We start from the raw sequence: 20,239 nt of genomic DNA on the forward strand, positions 1-20,239 counted from the left end.
TTCTATTGCAGTTGTGCTGAGCTGATTATTGCAGTCAGCTTTTGTGCCTGTACAAACAACAGATGTTTTGCATTTGTGAGCTGGTCTCCTCCAAGCACACTGGAATGGCAGCTTTTACTGATTTTTTCACTGACCTCTTCAGTTACTGTAAAAAGAAAGCAAATATTCGGGATATGCAGTGATTGAAAGCGGAATGTGTTTTTGGCTGCATGGCCTGAATACATCTGTGTGTTCATTACTGCTTATGTCAGGTTGGCCTCTTAAAAATTACACAAAATTGAGGGATAATGAATCCTTCCCAGAGATCAAGAGTGTGCCATATGCCCAATGACACTCTATGACAAGCTGGCAAGGCTGAACAATGTTATCTCTGCCACATACAAACTGCTGGTTTTATTCATCATTTAGCTACGTGCAGCATAAAAAACGCATATTGTCAGTAAAAGTTTCCGGCGTGAGATGCTAAAATAAGTTGTTTGGACTCCGATAACTTCCACTTCAATATTTAACCCACTGTTCTTAAATAGGCTTAGAGCTACCTGTCTTAGAAATGACCAGCTTTATCTCAGACAATCCTGGCTAAGTTTGCTGTGCAAAGTGTGCAAGAGGTACTCAATACACTCAGAAGTGTCTTCCATTGAATCCAGTGGGAAACCTCTCTTCTCTCTCTCTCTCTCTCCCTCCCTGCCCTTCCTCTTTTTCTGTGTTAATGGTGGATAGTTTGAATTGCTACTGTTAAAATAGTTCATTTTGAAGTTGCTCCACTAATTCAGAAGATAGATTCTGATGGTTATGATAACATAGGTTTACAGTACCATGTCAGAAGTCCCTAGATTTTTTTTTCCTGTCTTCTAGTTAATGCTTCATCAGGGTACAGGGTCTCCTGTAAATCCTGCATCCTGTCTCCCAGTCCTGTACAAACATTTTTGGATGCTGCATGGTAGCTTCTAAAATTATGCTGTGCCCTCAGATGTCCAGAAGTTTCCCTAGTGTCTTCTCCTAAATGAAGTTCTTTAAAACCAGAATTTATTTAGAATCAGTGAGTGATTTTTATTTTTGTTCCGTCTTCCTCCATCAGCTACCAAATATTAATCAGAAAGTTTTCACCTTTGTAATAAAACAGCAGGCTATTTCATTTCCAGTAGTTATCCTTACTAACCTACAGCCAAATATACATTTGAGGCTTAATTCTTCGCTAAGGCTTTATTCAAATGCACAAGAATTAGGAGGAAGAAGACAGTATGTAGAATACATCCATAGTTAGTAAAAGTACACAGCTAGGTAAGCTTCTCAGCGAGCAGGTGAAGGTGAGGATAGCTACATCCCGTCCTTTTTCTGAGTTGGAAAAGAAGTACTAAGGGTTATTTATGCCTGGAATTTGTTTTTCTGTGTACAGCTGTAAGATGTAAATTTCCAGTTGTATTCTGAGAGTTCACTTCAGTGTGGTGGATAGATAAAAATAACAAGATATCCTCATGGCTAGACTGGGATGGCTTGTTCTTGTTGAGTGATAATTTGCTTCGCAAGTATTTTTAGCAGCCAGTGGAATTATTAGAGTAAAATCCTTCCTAGTGCTAGAAAATAACTCAGAATTCACAACTTGGGTAATACTGGTAAATTCCAGGCTTTTATAATTTGTGGATTGCAATGCTCAAATGAAACAGACATGAAAAAATGATTACTTAACATAAAGCACTTAGTATCCATAATTCATGGAATGTTAGCTTGTATTTAAATCAGTGAGTATGATGATGTTACAGAGTCTGAAAAGTGGGTTTAATGTTTGTACAGAAGGAAGATAATACATGTTTCTATACAGAAACGTGTTGTACTCAGTAGATTGTCAGTTTTAATGAGACCACATTTGCATAGTGGGGTAAGGGAAGACTGGGAATTATTTTATTCCATTAAATGGGGGGTGTGTGTGTGTGTATATATATATATGCCTTTTTTGTAACTTGAATTTGTGTAACAGTGGAACAGAAATTTGGTTCCATAATAAAGTGTATGCACTAAGACATAAATAACCAGGCTTCTTTCACCTGATATTCTGTATTATATACTCTGTACTCACTCCATATACTCTGTATATCCAAATCAAGAGATTACTAAAAGCTGTAACTTTCTGTGATAAAATAGATAACTTAAAAAAAAAAAAAAAATTGGAATTATTTGATTCCTGCATACGTGTTTTGATGCATTCTTCCTTTGTTTTTCATATGGTGTTGCTGGGGAAAATTGCAGGATCCAGAGATGCAGCATTTGCTTACTGACAGTGAAAACTGCAGCGTGTCACTGAACTCCAGCGTTGTGGTCACTGGGGAAGGTAGACATGGGACATCAGCTATCAGCTTCCTTGGGGCCTTGCGAATACCTGTGAGTACATGCACTGTTCTTTCCGGTTCCTATAAAAATTAAGTTTTGCCTCAGAATTCAGTTACATAAAGTTCTAGATGGAGTGGTAGATGACTAACTTTGCATCACAGGTTTTGATGGGCAACATTGGTGTATGTAGGTACAGAAGATAATGTGTGCCCCTCTCAGAGAAGTCAAAATCGATACAAGAGTACTCTTCCCAGTAAGCAGATGGTATAAGCTCATTGGTTGCATCTTAGAAACTACAAGCATCTAGGCTCATATAACTGCTTTTTTTTTTTTTCACCTCATTATAACTAGTACTCGAGTAGCCTATAATGTAAAAGTTTACTGGTCTTAGTTAATGGCACATGTGTATTAAAGACGGAATAGCAGGCTGAGTCTATAAGCACTTCTCTGCATCAGAACTTCCTTCCATGGCTTCCTTTTAGACTTGTCAACGTTTTTTTTTTAAAGCTTTAATTTTAAAACCTCTTGTGTAGTTTATATTGAGAAGTTTCAGACAGCCTAAACATTTGGACTGCTGGTGAAGGGAAAGGAAGTTTCCTTTAGATCAGGGACTATCATCCTTGATTGTCCTCTCGTTACCGTAAAAGCCAGCAGAGGAACTGTAAGACTCATTCTGGAGTTTTAGAAAGCAGGCATTCTTTACTGCAGCACTGGATGCACAGGGGATCATTCCACCTAACATGCACGCACTAAAACAGAAGTTAATCTTTTATGTGCCTTAAAGACATGAATCTTCATACTTTTTCCAGTAAGTTTCTGCCTTTCTGCCTATCTACTACATTTACATAATGCTGGTGTTGCAAAACTACACTACGCATGCATGGGGGTCTCAGCTGGTCATCAGTGGTCATTTGAGGAGTTAGCCTCCTCCTTCTTTTTCCCTTTTATGGTCACGAGTATTTTGAGGACAATTTCTTCTCCTTGGATATTTCCCAACTCTGTTGTCTAGCCTAGCTTTTCTTTCTTACCTGCCTTGTTTGAGCATTTCTGCCAGGATGTATGTATTATCAAGGTCGGGATATCTTCTCTGTACATTTTAATCACTCAACCCTTGTTAAATACAAAGTTAAACATTGTTTGGTAAGAGAATTTCTTAATATTTCCTCCTTTGAGACTTCCAGGTATACACAACTTGACCAAATAAGGTATAATGGAATGCTTCTCTTATCACTAATTGTTACAGGCCTCAACTTGCAGGCTTGAACTGTGTCATACTGGTTAACCAGCTTTTTGTAAAGAGTTAAACAGTAAGGTAGAAATCTTAGGCCCATCTTGAAGAACACAAAAATATGCCAGTCCCTCTGGAATACACTCCAAATCTGCTGTAATGCTATTAAAAACCTCTTTACATGAGGAAAATAAATGATGCTGGTGTCCCAAACAGTATCAAATCCTTCCTGTTCATTCTAGCGTTCTCTCTTCTGTCAATTCAGTACAATTAAGAGAAGAGAAAACATGTAAGTAAAATACCACAGTCTGCTCTGATTGCAAGCTTTGTGCTTTCAGGGGAAGAATTGGGAATTCTTCTTGGGAATTCTTGAGAGAAAAAGAACAGCTTAAATGCTTCTTAGAAACCATTTTCATAATGGTCTTTGAAAGCAAATAGCAGCCTCCATCAATACACTAACTTCGTATTTTCTTTATTCTCTCAGGGAGTCATAGAGTTCTCCCTCTGCCTTCTGTTTGCAAAGCTGGTGAGCTATACTTTCCTCTTCTGGCTTCCCCTCTATATCACAAATGTAGGTAAGTATCACAGTAAGGGGGATACAGAATTACGACTGCAGAGTGTCTGGAAATAAGAGCTTGAAATAAATAAGAAGATAAGAAAATAAACATAAACTTTTAAAATAAGCTAGCTTTGCTACAGTAGCAGGAGAGTTGTAAGTCATCAATTAACATATTTCCCAGTTTTATGAATTTAGTGTTATGAGAGGGTGTTTTCAAAACAAGTAAACAAAAAAAGAATCTGGCTTCTCTTCAGCAATTCCAAGCATCAGTGCTGTGTCTTTGTCTCTTGCAAACCAATCAAAAAGGTTTAATTTCTCATAATGTTTTTACATGATTGAAGTGCCTTATTAAAACATATAAAAAAATCTAAATGAGCTTTTTTATCTCTTCAGTACTACTTTTTTGTTTTCTGCTGTAGAGTGCAGAGAAAGGAGTTCTCCCTAGCCAGAGAAATTCATGTTCTTGTGAGCCATGATGTGATCTTTAAACCCCCAGCTAACAAGCTGTGCTGGACAAGTATGGCAGTGACAACCAGCAGAGAGAGATGGGCTGAACACCTTATGAAAACACGTAGAGCTGCAAATCCTATAGCTAAAGGCTGTTGTGTGTGCACTCCGAAAAAAGAGTGTTACTGCGGGACTGGGTCACTTGAAACCAGCAGGCTTTTAATAGAAAGGTTAATGATATTTACGACAGTACTGCCATCTGTGCTGTGGCAGATGTTGGTGAGGTTATGGTAATGCCACTGACCCCACTGTTTTAGCACATACTGCTCTTGCAGATGTATTTCAGAGATTTTTTTTAAAAAAAATACCAAAGGGGTTTAGGAATTCTGCTGCTTTTGAAACTTCACACTTACCACAATAGGACTGGGTTGCCTGACTTCCTGAGGTACTTTTGGAGATCTGACCCTGTGGCATTTCAGTCACTATGTTAAGCTAAATGTAAGTATGTGCAAACAGTGGGGTTAAGGAAATCACTGTCTCGCCATAGTGCCCATGAACTGCACAGTGCATTTTATGCCAATGTAATTTAATGGTGAATATTAATGGTCATGTGATGGAGGCCTCCAGGGTGATGCTCTGTGAGTGATCCAAATGTACACTAATCATGCTTTTAGAGTAAAGAGCCTCACAAGCATTTGTTAACTGTTGATGAATCTGTGGCTATTCACAGAGGAAGTATCATTAGTCCAAACTTTTAACAGTCAACAGTTCTGTTGCTTGGACTACATCTATAGTTAAAGTGGTAAAATGTCCTGCCGTGAATATAATTGCGTTCAAAAGACTGTATCCCTGAACACCCAGTTATGATACATTCTTCTTTATCATATACAATGACAGCTTATGGTAGCTTATTCCTGTGAACAATGCTGCCATAAGATGCCTTTACCCTAGCATAACAAGATTATTGAGATTTCTATGTTTCGTAGTCTGAAAATGAGACAAATGCTTTTCTTCTGTGGCTAGAGCATCTTGATGCCAAAAGAGCTGGAGATCTTTCTACACTGTTTGATGTGGGTGGAATCTTTGGTAAGTTTTATATATTAATATTTCATCCTTAATCGGACCAGTTTAGGAAAAGCTTCGGTATGCACAGTTTATATATATTATTAATCCTTGTGCCTTATGTTCACTGAAGGAGAGTGTCAGTAAAGATACTAAGTTGAGAGCTGGGTTGGTTGTTGAAAACCTAGCAAAATATCTTAAAATTTAACAACTCACAGCCAGCGATATTGTCCAGCACAGATTATAAGAGCCAAGTATTATGGAATCTTTTAGCTCCATCAGCTCTAGCCTGTGCGTCTTGATCATGCCACCTGGCAAAATGTCTTCCTTTTGTCGCTCTAGCATAACAGAACTATCTCAGCCTGTATAGTTGTATATTTTTTGTGGGCACAGAGCCGAATGGCCACAGGTGTGTCGCATTTTTTTCTTGATATTTTCTTTTTGAATAACTGTATATGACAAAATTGAAAAATTGTAATAACAATAAGGATGAGAGGTGACGGTGGAATAATTAAATTCTTAAGCCAGTGCAGACAGTATAGCTCACAATAAAAAACAATCATCGCCTTGATGCCCGGCTGATTTGACACACACACCCCATCCCCTCTTCGCCTCCCCCAGTTACCTTATGGAAATAAGCCCTCTATCAGTCTATTGGACAATGATGCTCATGATGGAAAAGTTTCACTGGATCAAGAGCTATGTAGACCCTCGTAGTTCAAGGTGCAGGTGTCAAGGTGTGTTGCAGTTATTGTTCTATCCTTGTGCTAGATGTGGCTTCGGCTATTTCTTACTGCTTATTTTCATCCCAGATATCTAGAAGCCAGAGTCAGCAGTACCTTAGAGATATGGGTGACTGCTTTCAGCGATATCTTACTCCACTATGGAATAGTGTGCCGGTGCTGCTTGGACCTTTGGCATTTATGTTTAAATTCAAGTGGGATATGAGCACTTTGAAGATGGGTAGCTGGGAAGGGAGTAGCAGGCCCAGCAATACTTAGGAATCTGGAGAATCTACAGAGCTTCCCGTTCTTCCCCCTGTACCAAGTTCACTTTATATCATTTTGGCAGCTTCTTTCCTTGGGCCTTCCAACCCCTTCCACCACAGACTCGGATTAATACTTCTGTGTACAGTCATTGGCAAACACAGGAAGTAGGGAAAATTAAAGAGTCTGGAGTGACTACCTGGAGAGAAAACCAAATATTTCATTTGCCCCAAGATCTAGAGCAGCCAGTTTCTCCTGATTGCAGTACAACACGGACAGAGCATTCAAGAGCCAAGTTTACTGTTGCATCTGAGGAATTGAGACCAGTGAGTAGCTGAGCACAGCTGGATTCCAGAATGCCAGCAGTGGGGCCATGTGGCACCTGGTGAAAAGGCTTCACATTCAAAAGCAATAGAGTAACGATTTCTAAATATTTCTTTCATCCCTATCGCACCTCCACCCCGGTCACTTTGGATATTTTGTTGGAACAAACAATGAGGAAGAACAACTGTCTGCTTCTGTTATCTTCTCAGTCAGCACTAGCTGGGTTAATAAGGAAATCGCTAAATGTAAATGATGATGTCAGTCTCATGCTCTGTGCTGCTGTGTATAACTACATTGAAAGTTGTATCATTTTAATCTGGGTTGGGCTTCATTAAGTATAACTGATGTCTTTTGTGTAAAACATGCACAGTGTTTTGCTTACACATCACTCTTCTTTCAGGTGGAATTTTGGCAGGCCTGATTTCAGACAGGCTGGAGAAGAGGGCGTCAACCTGCGGAATGATGTTATTGCTTGCAGCACCCACAGTAAGAGTTTGCCCTTCTCTTACAGCTGTGGCTGAGACTTTGACAGCATTCCTTGGGAAGTTCTGCAGACAGCATCTTCTAACTTGGATATAAAGAGTTCAGGCCAGGTTAAAGCTGGTGTGAGAAGTTGAGCATGTGAGCATGGGGCTGCCTTTACTAAACAAGCAAATAACTCTAATATATTGCTTGTTATAGGATTATACGGGGAGATAATCACTCTTGTAAAATTTGATGTTCAGTTCTTAGCCAGAATTTTAGCTGCTAAAAGGCTAAAATTTCTGTGCTATAACTGTTGAAAAACTGTCAGTTGAACATATGAGATGCATTTTTCTTTGATTCTTTCGTGAACAGTATTCTGTCCTGTGTTGAAGCTGGCAGTTTGAGAGTTTAAAGTTGAGTGGTCTCATAACACAGCCCTTTCTTCTGAAAGAACATACTGGGGAATAGGAGCATACCCCTTATCTCCTTTCTGTGTCCAGTCAGAAAATCATTCTGCTGTGGTCTAAAACGGTTTAGTAAAACCTAGAACTAGCTTTCACATAATACTAACTGAAATACTTTGTAGTTAATAAGGGGAAAATGGGGAACCTAGGATTAGTCCATATGTTGGTATTCAGCATGTTTGGTTTTTTCGTCTTTACAGTTGTACATGTTCTCTGCAGTCAGTAAAATGGGCCTTGAGGCTACTGTAGGTGAGTATCTTTAAATTACTCTCTGGCTTTCTGTGAAATTTTCATTTACGATCATTTGATTCTCTCTCCTTTTTTCAAATTTTTAAAAATTTGTATTTTAAGTACGGAATCAAATTCCTTAGACTTTGTCTTGCAGGCTTTTTACAGGGTGAGGAAGGGGAGGCTAGGAAGTCAGTAAAGGGTGGCATGAAAAAAAGTGATTTAGTTAATACCATTAGTCTTCTTTCTCAAGCTTTTGTGTCAGCACAGGCTTTATTGTATTCCCTGTGCCAGATGTCAGAGGTGTTTAAAGAATACTTGTAGTACTTTTGACAGCAACGTTGACTTTACTTGTACAGGCTGAATTCATTTGTGGCTTTCTACTGGTTACCTCAAAAGAGAAGTTGAAATACAAGTGCTGACAGTAGTGTCTCACCTACCTAAAGATCTTGTTAAGTTGTAGGGCCCTCTGGTCCTTTGCTGTATCAGCAGAGAAAGGGCTTATGGGTGGATCCTGTGAGCATCTCCTGCTCTTAGGGTCAGTTTGGTCAGATTTTCCCCTTTCTCTGACCTACCAGGATCAATAAAGGATCGGGAAGTGCCTTTTGACTCAGTCCCATCTCCTCTTATATTTGTGAGTTCACATTGTGGAGTAACCACTGAAGGGCGATAGGAATGTATGTTGCTTTTCCTCCTTTCTCAACTTTGTAATGGGGTCAGGGGACCCAAGTTGGGATTAAACCATTTGAGAAGCATAGGCTATGGTGTCTCCTGTTGTTACAGTTAACAGTCTTTCAGGCAACTCACATTGTCCATTTTTGTCAACTTGCAACAGTGATGCTGCTTATCAGTGGTGCCCTGGTGAATGGCCCTTATGCACTGATCACCACTGCTGTCTCTGCCGACTTGGTGAGTTTGGCTTCCCCTCTGCTTCCAACGTAGCCCTTTGATTTGTGTAGGGTTGTCAGTGAAGGGGCTGCATTGTCCCAAAGCAAAAGGATAAGGAGCTGGATAGGCAGTGCTGAACTCAGCCATTGAGATTGTTTTAGAGATCGTGTATTTGTATGAATGAGTGTCGTGCTTGTGCGAAGCTTCTAAATTACTCTTGCCTGCTAATAAAACAGACCAAATCATGTAGATGACAACCCAAAGTGAATGTGAAGGTTGAATGCAAAGTGTACAGGTGCTTTCTCTTCTTTTTATACTTTGCGTCTTTAAATGAAGGGAGGAGCTGTATCTGGGTGAGATGAGCTGGAGACTTAATTCCCATCAGTGTGGAAAGTTATACCTGGCACATACCTTTTACTTTTGTCCATGCTACCCTGTGTCCTTTTTTCTACAGTTACTCTGGTTGCCAGCGCTTCCAGCTGGATCAGGTCAGACAAGTCATAAATGCCATGTGAAAACATTGACCTTTTAGGTAGGCTTTGGAAGGTTGCTTTCAAAGAAGGTTGATTTCAAAGTGGTTCCTTAGGTTACCGAGCAAGAAGCAAAAGTCCCCTAACAACAAATGTTCTAAATATAGGAAAAAGTTCAGGATGGAAGTCTCCAAACATCCTCTGGAGCCCTATTCTTGGCCTGGAGGTCTTGGCAAGACAAAGGTGACCACCATGCATTGCCCATTTTATCCTTAGCCTTGTTAAAGGGGCTGCTAGTTAGGAAGTGGGGCCTGACATCACAAGATTCCCACCTGGCCCTTGGGAAGAGGGTTGAAACTGCCAACCAGTTCCTCAGATGTCAACAATCAAACATCTGACACAAGCAAATTTAAACTGCTGATTACCTAACTGGATCCTTCTCAGTGTACTGGAGATAAAGGACTGTCTGTCTGTATCTTAAAAACAGTTCTCTGAACTATTCAGTTTCTCTCTTTCTACTAACTCACTCCCTTTATCAGTGTTTTGTTTTGAAGACCTGGCTTCTAGAATTGGACTGAGCAGCTTCTTTTGACTCAAGAATTCTCTGAATTAGCATTTCAGTATATATCCATAATTATTCTGGTACTTTAGTATTGCTGTCACAGCAGTGATCTTTTTTTTTTTTTTTCTTTTGTTCCACAGAGCTTTGCTGTACTAGCAGGGGAAAAGATGGCCGTGGAAACAGCTTTGCAGCATAATTCAAAGCTGTACAGTCCTTGTTGCTTGAATCCATAATGTACAGAACAGAAAGCTTTTTGGTTTAAATACAATGATTGAATAAAGGAGAACACTGTAGACAATAGGTTGATGGGGTAGAAGGCTTCTTTAAGTAGTGATAAAAGGGTCTGAGCTAGGATATTTAAGGCATCTTCACAATGTATGTCGAATGTGGATGGATGTGAGATAGATGATGTTGTAAGGACTTTCTCAGAGTTCATCTCAGGATGGTTCTAAGCAGTCTTTGTCACTTCAGGGTACCCATAAAAGCCTGAAAGGGAATGCAAGAGCCTTGTCCACAGTGACAGCAATCATCGATGGAACAGGATCTGTAGGTAAGCCAGAGATGTAAGGTAGCGTGCCTTAGCTGTGGTAGGTTAAAACAAAGGATCTTTGAGAAACTAGGCTCCGTCCAGTTCGCATTTTGCCAGGACTCAGTACAGCTTTGAGAATGGGAAGTAGAGCAAAATTAGCTTTAAATCTCTCTAGCGGGTCTCACACCTGAGGGAGGAAGAAAGAGTGTAGTAGACTGATACTGGGCACAAGCATCTGCAAAAGCAGATGACATTGGGCTGCTTCTGAGATCAGGGATATTTTGTTCATGCCATCCACGCTGGTATGCATAAGGGAAAACTGAGTAGGATTCAGCTTAATGGATGGGCGTTTTGTTGAGCCAGAGGCAGGCATTTCTGAAATGTCTAGTCTTCCAGCTTCCCCTGTGTTAGGTTTCCCATTGGCTTGCACTGTACCAGTATGGTTTTGCACTTTCTGGGACCTTTTAATACATAAGGTAATACTGATTTAACTAGGTGGAGAAGTTGATATTCTAACTCAGAATAACTCCTTTGGCATAATAAATCTTACATTGCATCATTCTGACAATACCAATATTACATTTTAGGTGCGGCTTTGGGGCCTCTCTTAGCTGGTCTTATTTCCCCATCTGGTTGGAACAATGTGTTTTACATGCTCATGGTGGCAGATGCATGTGCCTTGCTAGTAAGTCTAAAAATACTATTTGGTTTCTGTGTATTTCTTTTGTGCTAAACTATCTTAAAATGCAAATTTTCCTTTTGCAATTTCAATACTCCATCCAGTTGTGTAGGAAATTTGCAATTAAACAGCATATTTGCTCATTTTGAAATTCTCATTCAATTTTAATCAGAAGTGCAGATTAGTTCTGATGAACTTCAATTCCTGAGTAAATACACATCTGTTAATTACTGGCTGAGCAGATTGCAGCAGGCATAATTGTAAGTAAACCTTCATATGTAGACCTAGAAGATGCCTCAGATTCCACTCACTGAAAAATTACTTCTGTTTTCTTTAAAACCAATTTAGTGAAGCAGTAACAAATGTTCTGCTACATTGCTGTATCACCAAAACTGCCGTGATAATGAAGCTGTTGAAAGTTAATACATCACATTCTCCAGACGGACTAAAACTGTTGTACTAGGTTAGCTGGAAAAACTGGCATCCTACCTTTTGACAGCAACCAGGAGCAGATGTTTAGGGAACAGGAGTGCAACACACATGTGGTAGCTTGGTACAAAGCACATCTCATTCTCCTTTTTTCTCCTGCCTGAGACCCTGTACGATTGGTAGGAAGATCTGAAAAGGTGGTGGGTTTTTTTTACTTCTGACTTGCTCTGCTCTGCTTTTAAAGACCAGAGAAGACACAAGATCACAGAATCATCTAGGTTGGAAAATACCTTGAAGATCATCCAGTCCAACCATTAACCTCACACCGACAGTTCCCAACTACACCAGATCCCTCAGCACTATGTCGACCCAACTCTTAAACACCTCCAGGGATGGGGACTCCACCACCTCCCTGGGCAGCCCATTCCAACACCTAACAACCCCTTCTGGAAAGAAATGCTTCCTGACATTTAGTCTAAACCTTGCCTGGCGCAACTTGAGGCCATTCCCTCTTGTCCTATCGCTTATTACTTGGTTAAAGAGGCTCATCCCCAGCTCTCTGCAACCTCCTTTCAGGTAGCTGTAGAGGGCGATGAGGTCTCCCCTCAGCCTCCTCTTCTCCAGACTAAACACCCCCAGTTCCCTCAGCCGTTCCCTGTACGACCTGTGCTCCAGACCCTGCACCAGCTTCGTTGCCCTTCTCTGGACACGCTCGAGTCATTCAATGTCCTTTTTGTAGTGAGGGGCCCAAAACTGAACACAGGAATCGAGGTGCGGCCTCACCAGTGCCGAGTACAGGGGTGAGATCCCTTCCCTGTCCCTGCTGGCCACGCTATTGCTGACACAAACCAGGATGCCATTGGCCTTCTTGGCCACCTGGGCACACTGCTGGCTCCTGTTCAGCCGGCCGTCAATCAGCACCCCCAGGTCCCTCTCTGACTGGCAGCTCTCCAGCCACTCCTCCCCAAGCCTGTAGCGCTGCTGGGGGTTGTTGTGGCCCAAGGGCAGCCCCCGGCATTTGGCCTTATGGAAACTCCTCCAGTTGGCCTCAGCCCATGGCTCCAGCCTGTCCAGGTCTCTCTGCAGAGCCTCCCTACCCTCGAGCAGATCAACACTCCCGCCCAACTTGGTGTCATCTGCAAACTGACTGAGGGTGCACTCGATCCCCTCGTCTAGATCATCAATAAAGATGTTAAACAGAAATGGCCCCAACACTGAGCCCTAGGGGACACCATTCGTGACCAGCTGCCAACTGGATTTAACTCTGTTCACCACAACTCTTTGGGCCCGGCCATCCAGACAGTTTTTACCAAGCAAAGTGTGTGCCCATCCAAGCCACGAGCAGTCAGTTTTGCTAGGAGAATGCTGTAGGAAACTGTGTCAAAGGCCTTGCTAAAGATGAGGCAAGGCAAGTCTTGCTGCACCTTTGAACTCAGTCTTGCTGCACCCACCTGTAGGTTAGCCTGTAGGTTATGGTTTTGCATTTGCTACAGATATTCCTGGCAGGCGTCTGTACCAGCTTTGCTCTCCAGCAGAGCAGAATGCTACTATGACTACTTCAGAGTTGTCCTGAAGTGTCACCTGCTTATCGTTTCCTTTTGAAGCCTTGGTGGAAGTGCTCATGAAAGGGCAGGGTGACTGTGAAACACTTCTCCTTCCTCTGTACTAGCTGTGCCCAGAGTCCTGTGCCTGCACTGTATTGCACTGACCTCCGTGCTCCTGCAGAGGAGCTAATGCTGACTGTGTCAGACCACTCTTCTCTGGTGGAAGAGCAAAAAGTCTTGCTTTGAGTTACTGTTGAGGCTTTTTTCCTAAATTCAAGTTAAACCTAAAATTTTAAAGTCAGTTTTTCCACATTTAAGATGTGAAATCTCTGGAAATTAAGTAAATTGATTGGGTAAGTTAATAGTTGAAGTATGTTACACACTGGTAGTCAGCAGCTCTTTAAATCCTGATCTGTGATGTTTTCAGTATTAAGGTATTCCATGCTGCAGAGTGAGGTTTGGGAGATTGTCATAGTTTTCCCAAGTAGACTTAAAGCTCTGCTTTTTATCTTTTACAGTTATTTATTAAAACCAAATGAAAAAACCCAACATTTCTTTGCAGCATCAGTTAAAATGCCTGCGTAAAGTTCTGGTTTTGGGAGGATTAACTTTGTGCTGTTGTAATAAACCCTAGTTTTTGTAACATTTTTTTCTTCTTTTCCTGTTCTTTGAAGTATGGCGTATAGATGCCCGTGTTCAAATGTTACTTCTTCAAAGATATCTGGAGGGCCTTTAGCCTCTTACATGATATTCAGTTCTGTCATTCTTATGCCAGTCTCATACCTCTAAAATGTTATGTTTAACTTCTTAAAACACCAGTACTTATAATAATGAAGCAACTTCCATTTATAACAGTGACACTCTCGTGATAAAGAAACATGTAACAGTGGGAACTCTGGCAGTTCTAATTGTCTTTAATATACATGGGAATCATCAAATTTTATTTGTAAAATCATCTTCATGGACACTATCTTAGTACACCTTTTTAAAGTGCGCTTGAAAGTCCTGATCCTGCACAGCCAAGTAAACGTGACTGACTTTACTCATCTTGACTAATTGTTTGATTAAAGCTTTTTCACACACACAGCTGTTTTTCAGAATAGCAGCTAAAATACGTTTATGCTCCAAAATTTCTATCTGCCATATTTTCTTGAAGTCTTGGGTTCCCTCTGCTGGTAAAGTAACCAGAAAGCCATTCTGGTTTGTACAAAGAAATGAATGTCTTGGTTGCAAAAAGGAAATTATTTTCCTCCTCTTATCTATTTATTATGAAAACTCCTCTTCCAAACATTGACTGGGCATCTGTAAATCTGTCAATTTTTACTTTTTTAAACTGAGTTCAACTGAATTCAACAGAGTAATGTTTCAAATGAGGAACTCCTTGAATAGCAGTGAACATCTTATCCTGACACTTACTTTATTTGTGTATCTGTATAGATACTAACACAGCTACTGTGACTGTTTTTACAGTTCTTACTCCGTCTTATTCAGAAGGAACTTCGGTGTAATGCAGATCATACCCTGTAAGTGTTACGCATAGCTGTTGCTCTTTAATAACCGTTTAAAAACATGTTATTGAGACTTTGCCCTGTAATACCTAGATGTGGACTGAACGTGTTAAGGTTTCTGTATGTCCATTTCTGTCCATGGTTTCTGTATGTCCATGTCTTATTTTGAAAAGTAGCTGAAAACACATCTCTGTCACAGTCTCTTAGCTACAGTTTGATTTTTATTTTATTTTATTTTTCCCTGAAACCTGTAATCTTCCTGGGTTTCATCATGGAGCATGCAGGTGGGGAATAAGAAGCTACTTGGTTGCTTGCTCTGTGTTTATTAATAGTTTCAAATGTAACTTTTTCCTGAAGGTCGTCTTAAAGGAAAAGGTGGCTCTGAATTATAGTGTTTTGAATTGAGAAAAAAAAAAATCCACTGAATCAGTGGGGTTACACTTGCATATGCAAAATCTAAATTAAGCCGCTTTGTTGTAATTTTGGACAAATGAAATGGATAGAGAATAGAAAAATGCATGGCAAGGGATGGATCCTGCATTTTGAAGTTAGTGACTGTTAAGGCTCAGACCTCAACTTTTCCTGCCTGGTTGCTGTTTTTTCTCAGGTTTAAGGAACACTGAGCTATGAGACCAGATTTGGAATAAGGACTGCATCAGCAATCAAAGCTCTTCCCTGGAAAACAAACTGCATGGAATGCATTATTCTATATGTAACAGATTCCGATTGATGAAGAACTTTGCACGTTTACTGGAAGCAGTGTGAGAAATGCAACTGGTAAATCCCTGAAGCTCTTATCTTTGCACATAAATAAGTACCTCAGGATGGCAACTATTCATCACATAAAGAGACAGGAATTGTGGGAAGGTTTTAGCAGTGCGCCTCAACTGAGCCAAAGAGAAATGCCAAGTGCCTTTTTATTTCTTTTGATAGGATGTTTTTAATTAAAATGCCAAACTGTGTATTTTTCAAAAACAAGTCAAAGCTAGAGTAGAAGAAGGTTGAAATCATAACAGTCTAGTAGTGAAATGTCCCAGTGTCGGTGAGCAAAGTATGTATCCCTTACATCATCTTGCACACATGGAGGGCATCACCTCATAGAGGATAATACCAGCTGGTTATTAAGATGCACTGCTACTAGTATTTTGAAGCTGCTCAGACAATAATAACCTCACCACATTACTAGGTTTTAACTACAGTACTAGTTCTAATCCCAACAACAACGTCCAGCCTTTTGGTAGGTAATGAAATGAAATGAAATTCACTGCTGCAGTGTACTGCAGTTAGTAGTTTTCACAGACTCTCTGGATGGATGTTAGTCCTCAGTTAGGATAGTGCAAAAAGGAGTCCCTAAGCAACAAAAAGTAGGTTGAGTCAGGATTTCCAGTGGGGGGCTCTGATGATTTTCAGGGCATTATAAGCTGGTTGTACAAATGTCACGTAATTGTGCTGCTCCACTAAACTGGGTTGAAATGAGAGGTTGTTCCTTTGCGGTGGCAGAGAACTGTGAGTTTTCATACTTGAGCACTACAGGATTGAACAGATGAGCTGCTTTAGTGCCTGCTGCCACAGTGATCTCTGGGTACTCCCTGATTTTGGTGCTGGTGTGTACAAGTGGAAGTCACTGTCTGATCGAGACCTTAATAACCAGAAATGAAGTGGCTAATTTCAAGTGGCTCTGAATTTTAGATTTGGAACCAATATATCAGTAAAGAAAAATGGCCTAGGTGGTAGGTTGTAAGAGACATTTCTGTAACTAGTGTTACCCAGCAAATAGATGGTTTCATGTCTTCAGAACATATAATTTCTTTGTACAGCTCTCTCCTTTGTTAAACAGATGTTTCTGTGATTTTTTTTTTTAAAGATGTACAAAGTGAAAAGGAAATTTTTTGTATGAGGTGTTTATACTTAGATTACAAAGGCTAGATAACTTAAACTGTATTATTCTTAACTGTATTTATTAAAGCTCTAGGCATATGTCTTGTTCTGAACTATGCTCTAAGTTTTGTGAAACAATGCAGTAGTCTTTACGCTTGGTTGACAAAAAAACACGCTCAAAAATTGTCCTGCAAAACATTGAGAAATGTCTCATCAGCTGTTGGTGTTGTGTTCCATGTACTGACACAACACTTAATTTCCACGGCTGTTTTGTAACTGTTTGGTCTTTGATGAGTTATTTCACGAGTTTGATTCAGCACATGCTTTATGCTTGACTTGGAACAGTATAAAAATGTGTTAGTTTTTAACTGTTTTGCCTAACAGAGATACAGGGGAGACTTCAGTCCCACAGAGACTTAAGGAAGGTACCACATCTTTGCAAGTGAATGCTCTACATAGGCCCTGACCCTGCAGTTACCTAGCTTGAATGGTTAACTTCACAGATTTTGAGTAAACCTGTTGAGACCAGTGGCGATGCTCAACATGTGAATTCATAAATCTGTGCTGTGCATGGGCTTTAGGCTGTAGTTAAATGTGACAGAACTCTGCAGCAATGTTACTTGAAAGGACTTCCATGCTGATGGCATGGCACGCTGCCCCTCACTCGACCAGGCCGACTCTGAGGGACTGCTAGCCAGACCCAGATCCTAGCCTCTCAGGGGGGAAAAATAACATTGCAACCCCAAACCAGCTGTATTGGCACAACTTCAATGGCTGTGTGAGGAGGAAAGGATGGAGGACTTCTTTAGCTGAAGATGCCAATCCCCCAAAAAAGGTATGCAGATCTACATACTAGCTTATCGAAGCAATTTAAACTCTACTGCGCTCAGATTTTCCCTGTGGGATGAAGTCTTAGGTTAAAATGCTTTCAATTGTATTTAACAGTTACACATTGTAACGATATATGTAATGGTGTTTTGGGTTTTACATGTTTTACTTGTTGGGGCTGCTGCTGTTATTTATTTATTTATTTGAATAGCTTTTGCACTGCAGTGACTCGGATATGGGATGACAGTGTTGGAGGTATTGAGATGAATCCTTCCATCAGTTGTAGGGGGGAGTTAAGACTCTTATTGTGCCAACATCTCCTTCCTTGCTAATGTACAGCATTTCAGTTCCTCCCAGCTACAAATTTGTAGGACAAAAAGATAAAAGATTTGCTTTTGTTTCTTAACAGCCCTAAAGGGCCCCCAAGTTGTGAATAAACTGTGTTTTGTTAGTATCCGGTGTCAATATCAGTTAATCTGGAAATGAACAAGACTGATGCAAAATTTTGTGTGTACAAATGCAAGTGACCAGTAGGTAGAGCCAAATTTAAATATGACTGCAGGGTTTGTGTGTTGGTTTTTAATGCTGGTTATTGTGAATTTTTTCCATTTACTGTCCTGTGTTGAATAAAAATAGATTCTACTTTAAAATTAGAAATGCGGATTATTTCAACTTTTATATCTCCATGAAGAAATGCTCCATTTATTGTTGGAAAGATAAAAGTCCCTGCTGGGACAGCACTCCTATCTCTTGTGAGGGCAATGAAATTGGTTCATTAGAACAAATCGGAACCTTTTGTTTTGAAAAAAGTGCCCTTCTCAAATTGAGCATGTAAGTTTTTTCATTTTGTGGGATAGTAAGTTGTACAACATCAGTATTTCCAATCACCTGCATCAAGTGGGTATATTCTGCTTACTTATTCTGGTCTTCTAGGGAACAAAGACACCCATCAGAGTCAGGGGCTGAGTCCAGCTCCTACAGCATGGTTTTAAGGTGACATTTTTGTTGACTGCTTTGCTTCCTCTTCAGTTTATATGGAATTGAAATTGAAAAGTTTCATCTTTTCTCTCTAGCCCTAATCAGCTCGAACATTTATTGTCTCGATTCTGTTATGATGTTTGGGGTTTGTGTGCCTCTACCAGAGATGCAGTGTCCAAACAACAGATGTGCTGAGAAAAACTGCTTGGAAAGGAAAACAATTTCTTGGTAGAAGAAAGTGTCTGAGGGTCTTGGACAGAATTTCTGATCAAAAAGTGCCTCCCAGGAATAGGCAGATAATAGCTGGGGTGTCTTATAAAAGACAGGAGGCTTAGATCCAAGTTGCTGTTGTGCCTGGTTTGGAGCCGGAGCCTCCAGCAGCACCTCATGAGCGCCCTGGCTGTTGCCAGACAAACTGCAGTGGAGGTTTACCTCCATTGCGTGTAGGAAGGGTTAATAGGGTGGGAAAAAGATGAATGGGTATCAGGGAAGGTGGTGTCATTTTCACAGGTTGCTTTGAGACTTCTTTTGCCTGTAAGTTGAACTGCTAACCTACTCCATGCACTAAGATGCACCTACTCCTGTATGTCTTGCCAGTTAGGAAATTCCAGAAGGGATTCTACCATCCATTTTGGATGGTTATTGCATGTGTTTCTGGCATAATATCCTTAGAATAACAGTGCAAATCCACCGTGTGTGGTTGTGCCAGTGCCACACTGCCTCAGATTTTGGCTGACCTCATTACACTTGGGAATGTTTGGCTGCTGCAGGTAGGTTTCTTCTGTAACTGATGTGTGAGGTTGTTTATATGAGAAGTGCTATTCAAAATTAGGTAGGTGTAAGATGGTATAAATGGAATCAGAGGATGTTTAGGGCTGTTGGAGGCTACTGTTTGAGGAAGACTGTTTACAATCCCATCAGATGATGAGGCCCAGAATCTATAACAGTGGTGTTCTCTGGTCTGAATGAAATGTTATGGCCTACATATTATATAGGAGGTTAGATTACATTATTTCATGATTTGTCCTAACCTTTACAGCAAGTCTGTTTTAGTTTTGTTTTGCTCTCTGCTAAAATAGCCACACAATGGTACAGGCTCTTCATCCTGCCCTCCTCTTGCAGCCTGCCATGCCTGCGGACGGACTGTAGAGAGTTGGCTTGGAAGGTTTGCATCTGCATCCTCTGGGGCTTTGGTAACCTTGAACTATAGTTTTCTGCCACGCTGAGTTGAAAATCTGACTGTCATCCTTAAAGCTGAGGAGGATGGAGGAGAGGATTTAACTGCTGGTGCGCTTCAGCCTCATGTCCAGTGACCTTAATGTCGTGTTACGTGTCTTGCTGCCTCAGAGTTTATTAAACTCAATTACTATGAGATGTTGGTTGTTCCCTTCTTTTGGTTAGTTCCAGTTTGGAATGAGGAGAGAATTAATTAACATCATCAGCTTATGCTTTGAGGGTTTTTTTGTTGTTTTTTGTTGGGTTGTTTTTTTTTTTTCCCTGTATTTCTCTCTTGGTGAAGTATACCAGTTACCCTTCTGCTGCAGTGAAACTTTCACAGCTCTGTAAGCTATGAATACAAGAGCCAAACTTTCTTTAGATATATTTCAGGGAACCTTCTCATCTCCTGCATCAGAAGATTAGCTGTCAAAAATGTGTTGAAAGTCTCTTTTGATGATGTACTTAACCTAGGGGATTTTAAGGATGTCTTGTTCACCTCATGATGATACTGGGGCTATGGTTTGTCTCCCTTCTTCTCTTATAAAAGCAGCTGACAAATACTTAGCCACATTTTCACAATACTCCCTTTGGTCCAGTTATTTGTTTCAGGCAGAGGAGGACACTAAACTGACTTCCTTTG

General features: G+C 40.5%; 1 protein-coding gene across 8 annotated transcripts in view; it reads left to right on the forward strand.

Moving 5' to 3' along the window:
* Window positions 1-18,563, forward strand: part of SLC37A1 (solute carrier family 37 member 1) — a 40,396-nt gene extending 21,833 nt beyond the window's left edge. For all 8 annotated transcript variants that reach the window (XM_074904143.1, XM_074904181.1, XM_074904153.1 and 5 more), the window contains 10 exons: window positions 2,245-2,376; window positions 4,038-4,128; window positions 5,583-5,645; window positions 7,332-7,417; window positions 8,061-8,109; window positions 8,924-8,997; window positions 10,480-10,558; window positions 11,125-11,222; window positions 14,660-14,712; window positions 15,305-18,563. In XM_074904143.1, the coding sequence (XP_074760244.1) occupies window positions 2,245-2,376; window positions 4,038-4,128; window positions 5,583-5,645; window positions 7,332-7,417; window positions 8,061-8,109; window positions 8,924-8,997; window positions 10,480-10,558; window positions 11,125-11,222; window positions 14,660-14,712; window positions 15,305-15,320 (741 nt within the window). In that variant the 3' untranslated portion in view covers window positions 15,321-18,563. The remainder of the gene's footprint in view (window positions 1-2,244; window positions 2,377-4,037; window positions 4,129-5,582; window positions 5,646-7,331; window positions 7,418-8,060; window positions 8,110-8,923; window positions 8,998-10,479; window positions 10,559-11,124; window positions 11,223-14,659; window positions 14,713-15,304) is intronic.
* The last annotated feature ends 1,676 nt before the right edge of the window (window positions 18,564-20,239 follow it).

Source organism: Athene noctua, chromosome 1 (assembly GCF_965140245.1).
Source record: "Athene noctua chromosome 1, bAthNoc1.hap1.1, whole genome shotgun sequence".
NCBI lineage: Eukaryota > Metazoa > Chordata > Aves > Strigiformes > Strigidae > Athene > Athene noctua.